The sequence below is a fragment of the Mus caroli genome, chromosome 13 (assembly GCF_900094665.2).
Source record: "Mus caroli chromosome 13, CAROLI_EIJ_v1.1, whole genome shotgun sequence".
Classification (NCBI taxonomy): domain Eukaryota; kingdom Metazoa; phylum Chordata; class Mammalia; order Rodentia; family Muridae; genus Mus; species Mus caroli.
In genome coordinates, this window is record NC_034582.1 from 5,274,919 (window position 1) to 5,282,883 (window position 7,965).

The 7,965-nt window shown below is 43.5% G+C and overlaps 1 protein-coding gene across 1 annotated transcript in view; it reads left to right on the plus strand.

Moving 5' to 3' along the window:
- Positions 1–7,965, plus strand: part of Adarb2 (adenosine deaminase RNA specific B2 (inactive)) — a 540,557-nt gene that overhangs the window by 479,139 nt on the left and 53,453 nt on the right. Inside the window, exons 5-6 of the mRNA XM_021180400.1 lie at positions 253–421; positions 4,180–4,331. Of these exons, the coding sequence (XP_021036059.1) occupies positions 253–421; positions 4,180–4,331 (321 nt within the window). The remainder of the gene's footprint in view (positions 1–252; positions 422–4,179; positions 4,332–7,965) is intronic.

The following is a 7,965-nucleotide window of genomic DNA, read 5'->3' on the forward strand; positions in this document are numbered from 1 at the left end:
AACAAAAAAAAAATTTTTTTTTATTTGGTTGGTTGAAGCTTGTACTCACTATGGAACATGAAACCTGATGGTAAATTATCAAACATAGTCTCTCATAATATATGAGAAAAAAATCTAGGGGTAAGAAAGTAAATGTATGTTGTCAAATATAATTTGTCATTCCTTCTTGAAAGAAAAAAAAAAAAAGAAAAGTCCCTTACAAGTGGGGTCCTTGAAGCCTAAGCTGTTCTGAGCACCCTCTGTGTCCCCTAGGCTTGGACACCAAACAAGCGCAGGTCATCGTTCTGTCCTCTGGGACCAAGTGTATCAGCGGTGAGCACATCAGTGACCAGGGGCTGGTTGTCAACGACTGTCATGCGGAGATCGTGGCCAGGCGGGCATTTCTTCACTTCCTCTACTCTCAGCTGGAGCTGCACTTGAGGTAAAGGGGCCCCTGGCATGGGCTGGACTGACACACCTCACTTAGTTAGTGAGAAGCCAGGCAACCAGGTAGTGGAAAGGAGACCAACAGCCAGCTCAGAGCATGTCATCCACTTATCTTGGCAGACCTCATACATAGCAAGTGACTGTGTACCACATACTATCTGTTTTTATTCAGACTTGGAACACCCTTTGAGTACCACACAGACCTTGAAGTGTTAAATTTCTAGATGTCTACATTATACACAACATCTTACTTCAAGAAATACCCTGTTTGCCTATAGGTTACACATACCAACAATAACCACCAGCATCACACAGAAGTTCGCAGGTGTATACATAGAAATACACCTTGCCACAACTCATTCAGTTTGGATTATTTTTCAATTAAAGCATCTGGGCAACTACTACAACATCCCTCAAACAACAACGTCTTTTATGAAACTCAAGTGTCAGCAAGACCAGCAAGCACAGCCATCCCTGGGCCTTCCATACCTTCAGTACGCTGTTTCTATAGCCAGCTACTCAAATTATAAACTTCAATGGAAAAAGACAACAATACAGTTCATAATACAGATCACATAGAGTTGAGGGTTTTGGTTGTTTGTTTGTTTGTTTGTTTGTTTTTTCAAAAAGAGCAACCACTCAAGAAGGGAGAGGCCAGGACAAAAAAAAAAAAAAAGATGCAATAGGAAAAAAAGGAGAAAGGGCGCAAAGAAGAGTAGAGGGGAGAAAGAGAAGAAAGGAAGAAAACAATGACTTCACTATCTCTTGGGAAACGGGAGACATTGCTCTCTGGAACTGTAATTCCATTGATTGAATTGAACGCGTGTTTGGTACAGTGTGGGATGACTTGGATCGATGTGCTTGCTCTCTGGTGAAAGTTTCATTTCAGCCATGAGAAGGTGCCCGGTTGACACTGACACCTCTACTCAATTCTGACAAAATTGTGTCCACCTCAAGCAGGGCTCACAGTTCAGTTACTTCTACAAAGGGAAAAAGGTCCCCTCTGCTCCCTGGTCAGTTTGGTTTGAGGAATTTCTCAGCCAGCACAGTTTCTTAGACAGTGTAGTGTTCTTCGTGTTGAGCTAGGGCCATTTCTCAGGGGCCAGGCTCATAAGTGGACTGTTGGTTTACTTCGTGTCCCTCGTCCCCATCTCCAGGCCAGGCTGTTTCCATTGTGCACACCAAAGGCAAAGCTGCTCTTACAAAATACGCAATGGCAATCTTGATATAGATGTTCACTATTTGTAGGCCTTGTCCTACAAGGTCAAGCCACTCTGTTCTGATGACCTTTGTTCTTCTTTCTCACATACTCACATTACCAAATATGTCCCATTCTCTAGACTTCTAGATGTCAATGTGACTAAAATCAATATTCACCTCTTCAATATCTCACCTCTTTCCTGGTACACACACACACACATTTTATGTGTGCATATACATGTGTGTGCATATGTGTGCTTGTGTATGTGTATGTGTGCATGTGGAGGTAATAGAATAACCTCAGATGTCATTCCTCAGAAGCCATCTACCTTGTTTGTTTTGAGACAGGACAACTCTCGCTGACCTGAAACTCCCCAAATAAGGTAAGCTGATTGGCTGGCAAGGCACAGGAATTGGCCCTGTCTCTCTGCCCACCCCCAGCAATAGGATCAAAAGCACATTCCAACAAACCTAGGTCTTATTTTACATAGGTTCTAGGGAGCAAACCAGGATCCTTATGTTTTCCAAGCTATCTCTCAAGTCTCCCATACACATTTTAATAAGGACTTTCTGGAGTAAAGAGGTACTAAGAAATATGCTCCAATACTGGAGTTTCTGATGTCATCGTGGCAGCCATTAGGGAAAAGCAGGCTGCCCCATGAACAGGAATCTCTCTGGATGACACATCAAACTCCTGCAGAAGCACGGGTAGATTTGATCCTGTGATACTTCATACACATTCCTGAACCAAGCTAGTCACAGGAGTTTAATTGCTGTGGTTCTCTTTGGCACAATGTTCTTCCCTGGCATCTACCATCCACCCTTTCTTATCCTTTGAAACAGGGTTTCTCAAATCGACTAATAATGGCATCTCAGAGAGGCTTTAGTCAGTGGCTCATTCATGTGACCTTGTTAGCATGTGCAGAAGTCACACAAAGGGAAGAAAGGCCTAAACATATCCCAAACAGACTCAAATAAAGGCAATGCCTTAATACACTCAATTAATTTTTATCTGAACCCCTGGACCGTGCACAGCAGCATGAACTATTGCCACATCCGTTCCAGGAAGCCTGGTGAAGGGTCAAATGGAAGAGATGAAAACTGGAAATCCCTCAAATGTGGGGAAGGATTTCCACTGAATACCCAGCTGCTCAGTTGGAATGTGTCTCTGTCACTGAAGACAATTTGGCCAACTCTGCCCAGATTTAGCAGCATTTTGGGCACTTGCACAACTGTCTGGAAAAGTCAAAGACAGTCACATCGCACCAATGTTCTGCAGGAGGGTACCAACAGTGGTTGCAAAGGACCTCGAGAACAAGTAAGGTTTCCCTCAATGGGCCTGGCGCTGCACTGGGTCCAAGACTGGGTGCAGTCACTCCCGGGACTATGGAAGAAGATCCATACATGATGGAGGAGTCCACTTGGGCAGAAGGATGTGGCAGCAAATGAGCTTGTCATAACCTCAAGGTTTCCTGGGGAGAGCATGTCTATTCATCTGCATGTGAGATCTCAAGGCCCTGCAGCACAGAATCCATCACCAATGGGGTAGAATGTGTATAAATAGCAAAAAATGGCAGAAAATAAACTTCCAGAGGCTTGCAAGGAGCCCAGGAGAACAAGCACAGCTCAGTTGTTCAATGCCTACTTTGTATCATCACTTCCTTGGGAGGCCAGGCTGCTGAGATGTGTGGTTAGGGACTATAAAGAAGGTTTTCCTGGAGCAATAGGAATACAAAGCTCCAAGGTCAGGAGGCATTGGTTTGTTCTAGATCTGCCCTGGATGCAAAGAAAAGCCAATTCTGCATTGTTTGCTGTTTCCACCTAGTCTGATGGTGCCTAAGCTCAGACACTGTTTAAAATCCCTCTTCCCTCTACTGTACGCATTGGTACCCACTAAAACTACTTTAGTCAGTGGTGCCCCAGGACACTCCATGAATGGGGCCTTGCAAGCACAGAGGATTATGGTTTATGGTAGATAACTGGCTTATAAAAGATAAAACAGCCTAGTAGCTGAAGAGATCGTTCAATTTGTAAAGTTAAATAGTCATACAGAATGAAGACCAGAGTATGACACTCAGAATTCATGCTTGAACAAACAAACAAACACAGCCAGGCATAGTGGCACATGCTTATAATTCCAGAGCTGAGGAGGAGGAGGCAGACCCCAGGAGCTCATTAGCCATCCTAGCCTAATTAGTGAGTTCCAGAACAACGAGAGACCCTGTGTCAAAAAAAAGTGGATGTCTGGATGTCATCTGACAACTGAGGAATAACAACTGAGGTTGTCCTCTGACCTACACATACAAAAACCACACATGCATGGGGGGGGGGAGGGGTGAATGATCAGGGAGGGTGGAGATGGAAACAGTTCTGCTGATTGAGTTTGTGACCTGTTTCTAAAATGTTCATGCAAGGGACAAGCAGCATATGATGCATACAAGAAGTAAAATCCGGGGAACTGGTAACCCTACGAAACAAGATAAAAGCAAGCTCCTGTTGGAACGTCTTCATTTGTTTTCTTATCAGTGACCTACGTCCTCTTTGTGTCCATAGCAAGCATCAAGAGGACCCCGAGAGATCAATATTCATACGTTTAAAGGAAGGAGGTTACAGGCTGCGAGAAAACATCCTCTTCCATCTCTACGTGAGCACATCCCCCTGTGGAGATGCCAGAGTCAACTCTCCATATGAAATCACCACAGACTGTAAGAAACTATATATTTTCCTTTTGTCCATAAACAATGCAACCCGGGTTCCTTCTGGCTAAGCTCTGGCCCAGGCCAGCTTGGCCCAGGCATCTTGAGTGTAGTGGGGATGGATGGGAGTTAATCACAGCTACAATTCACCAGACACCTCCAAAACCTCAGTCTGAATTGCTCAGGTCATTGGCAGAAAAGTAGTCCGGGGTCTAAAATTAGCTATTTAATTGCCATAGCACTTTGCTCTGTTTTAATAGGTCAGACATTCCCTATATCCCAGGCTGGAAAATGGAACCAAAGAGAAAGCAAATGAGAATTCTGTGGGGTAGAGGCAAGCTCAAACTAGCTCTTTTTTTGCCTTCGTCTGCAACTTGGGTGAGAAAGAAACTCAAATTTTGCAACATAGCCAGGGGCCAATGTAGTGTCAATTAACTTATAAATTCCATTGCTCAGCCCTTCACTAGGACCCACAGCTCCAGTCACCTCTGTCACCACTGTGCATGCCCAGGACAAGGCAGATGCCCACACCTCCTTGGAACCATTGACACCACTGCATCATGATGATCCAAGAGAAAAACCAAGGACTCTCACCTTCTCACTTAAATGATGTTATATTCTACTATTGTAACATGCATACATCTTATATACATTTGTGTGCATACCATACATAGATTCTTCCAAACTTTTTTCCATTTTAAATCTTCCCTTATTTGTTTATTTATGTGTAGGATGTGTGTGCATATGTGTGTGCATGCATGTGTGTGCATAGGCATACAGTACCCCTGTAGAGATCAGAAGACCGTTTGTTTATTTACTTACCTATTTATGTGTCTGTAAGTATGTTGTGTATATGTATGTGCATGTATATGTATATGTGTGTACAGGCACACAGTATACCTGCAAGCTCAGAAGACCATTTATGTATTGACTTATTTATTTATTTGTAAGTATGGTGTGTACATGTGTGTGCATGTATATGTATATGTGTGTACAGGCACACAGTATACCTGCAAGCTCAGAAGACCATTTATGTATTGACTTATTTATTTATTTGTAAGTATGGTGTGTACATGTGTGTGCATGTATATGTATATGCGTATATAAGCACACAGTATACCTACAAGGATCAGAAGACAACCTCAGCATCACCCTCACCCTCCACTTTGTTTGAGACAGACCATCTTCTTTGTTGTTCATGGCTGTGTATACCAGACTCACTGGTCCATGGGCTTGGGATTCTCTTCTCTCAGCCTTCCATCTCACTTTAGGAATACTGAGATTACAGATGTGCAATACTGCACCAGGTTTACATGGTCTTCAAGCTTGCAAAGAAAGTTCCTATCACACCACACACACACACACACACACACACACACACTTTTTTTCTAAAAACTTTAGGGTAGGAAAGTGTTCAGTCTGCGGGTTTAGACTAATAGGCTAAACACTCATGTGGTTAAAGGCTCACTACTTCCTCCCAGTGACCTCACTGTCTTAGTGAACATCCTCTACACAGGCCTGGAATACAGCCAGCACTTGGTAAATGTTCATTTTTTTTCTAACTTTGATGATTAGATCATAAGTGTAGCCTCACCTACAAGAAACAAAAGAGGGTTGGAGCCGAGCCTTGGTAAGCACGGTATGTGTTTGTGTTTCCACTAGAGACTTCCTCTGAGTACAGGAAATATTTGATGCTTTGATAACTCTATTAGGACCAGATCCCTTTAATATACATATGTATATTATTTTATTACATCTTATTTTTACATGAAATATTCTATGTTTTATTTAGCTCAAACAAACCCCTAGATAATGTTAACTGTGGTTTTATAGAAACGCATATGCACATGTTTAGTTTATCTGTGTGTTGGTGGTTTGCATTTTGCTGTGATAAAACACCTGACAAAGGCAGCTTACATGAGGAAGGGTTTGTCTGGGGCTACATTTTCAGAAATGTCAGACCTACTGGACAAGGAAGGCAAGGTAGCTGTTCACATCATGGTTATCGGGAAGCAGAAGGCAGAGATAAAACAAGAAGGCAATGGAACCCTAAGGACACACCTCCAGTGACTTCTTGTTTCCAAAGGCTCCATCTTCTATTTTCTACCACTTCCAACGAGTCCATGGTGTTTCAAATCCATTAAGAATTATTCCAGGGCTAGAGAGATGGCTCAGAGATTAAGAGCACTGGCTATTCTTCCAGAGGATCCAAGTCCCAACTCCCACATGGTAGCTCACAGTTGTCTATAACTCCAGTTCCAGGGGATCTGATGCCTTCACACATGCATGCAGGCCATACAGCAATGAACATGAAATAAAAATAAATTTAAAGGAAAAAAAAAATAATTACTCCAATTGTCAGGTTGGAGCCCTGGTGTGGTCATCATCTCTGGAGATGTTCTCATAGGAACATCCAGAGTGTGTTCCGCTAACCTAAATGTTCCTTAATCTAATCAAGTTGACTATCAAATTTTGGATGGGTAGGGAAGGGGGTAGACCCAGGAGGAGTTAGGAGGAGGAAGTTGAATATGATCATCATACCTTGCAAAAAGGCCATCCAGAGACCATCATATAGGGATCCATCCCATCTGCAGACTCCAATTCCTTACGCTATTGCTGATGCCAAGAAGTGCTTGGTGACAGGAGCCTGGCATGGCTGCTCCCTGGGAGGTTCTACCAGCACCTGAGCAATACAGATGCAGATACTCACAGCCAACCATTGGAATGAGCCCAGGGACCCCAATGGAAGAGTTTAGGGGAGGACTAAAGGAGCTAAAGGGGATTGCAACCCCATAGGTAGAACAATATCAACTAACTGAACCACCCAGAGCTCCCAGGGACTAAACCACCAACCAAAGAATATACATGGAGGGATCCATGGCTCCAGATACATATGTAGCAGAGGATGGCCTTATCTGGCATCAATGGAAGGGGAGACGCCCTTGGTCCTATGGAGGCTTGATGCCCCAGCCTAGGGGGATGCTAGAGTGGTGAGGCAAGAGTGGTTGAGTGGGTGGAGGAGCACCTTCATAGAGGCAAAGGGGAGGGGTTAGAGGGGGATAGAATAGGGCAGTTGTGGAGGGGTAACTAGTAAAGGGGTATCATTTGAAATGTAAATGAATAAAATGATTAATTAAAAAATTAGAAAAAAATTAACCATCACATCATGCTTCTAAAAATAATGTGGCCAGTCATGGTGATGCACACCCCCAGGATACACTGAGGCAGAAGCTTCAGAGGATGAGCTTGAGGCCAGTTTGTGCTACACCTTGGGCTGGGGAGATCGCTTAGTGGGTAAAGTACTTCCGCTGCAAAAGTGAAGATCTCAGTTTGAATCCCTGGAATCATATCAGGTGTATCCGTAAGCCCAGCATTCCTGATGGTAAGGCACACACACATGTGAGCTCATATACAAAACCATGGAAAGAGAGAGGTGAGTGGAGAGAGAGACAGAGAGAGAGAGAGACAGAAAGAGGCAGAGGCAGAGAAAGAGACAGAGACACATTTAGGCAGAGACAGAGATTAAAAGGAAGGAGGGAAGGAAAGAAAAAGGAAGGAAGGAAGGAAGGAAGGAAGGAAGGAAGGAAGGAAGGAAGGAAGGAAGGAAGAAAGAAAGAAAGAAAGAAAGAAAGAAAGAAAGAAA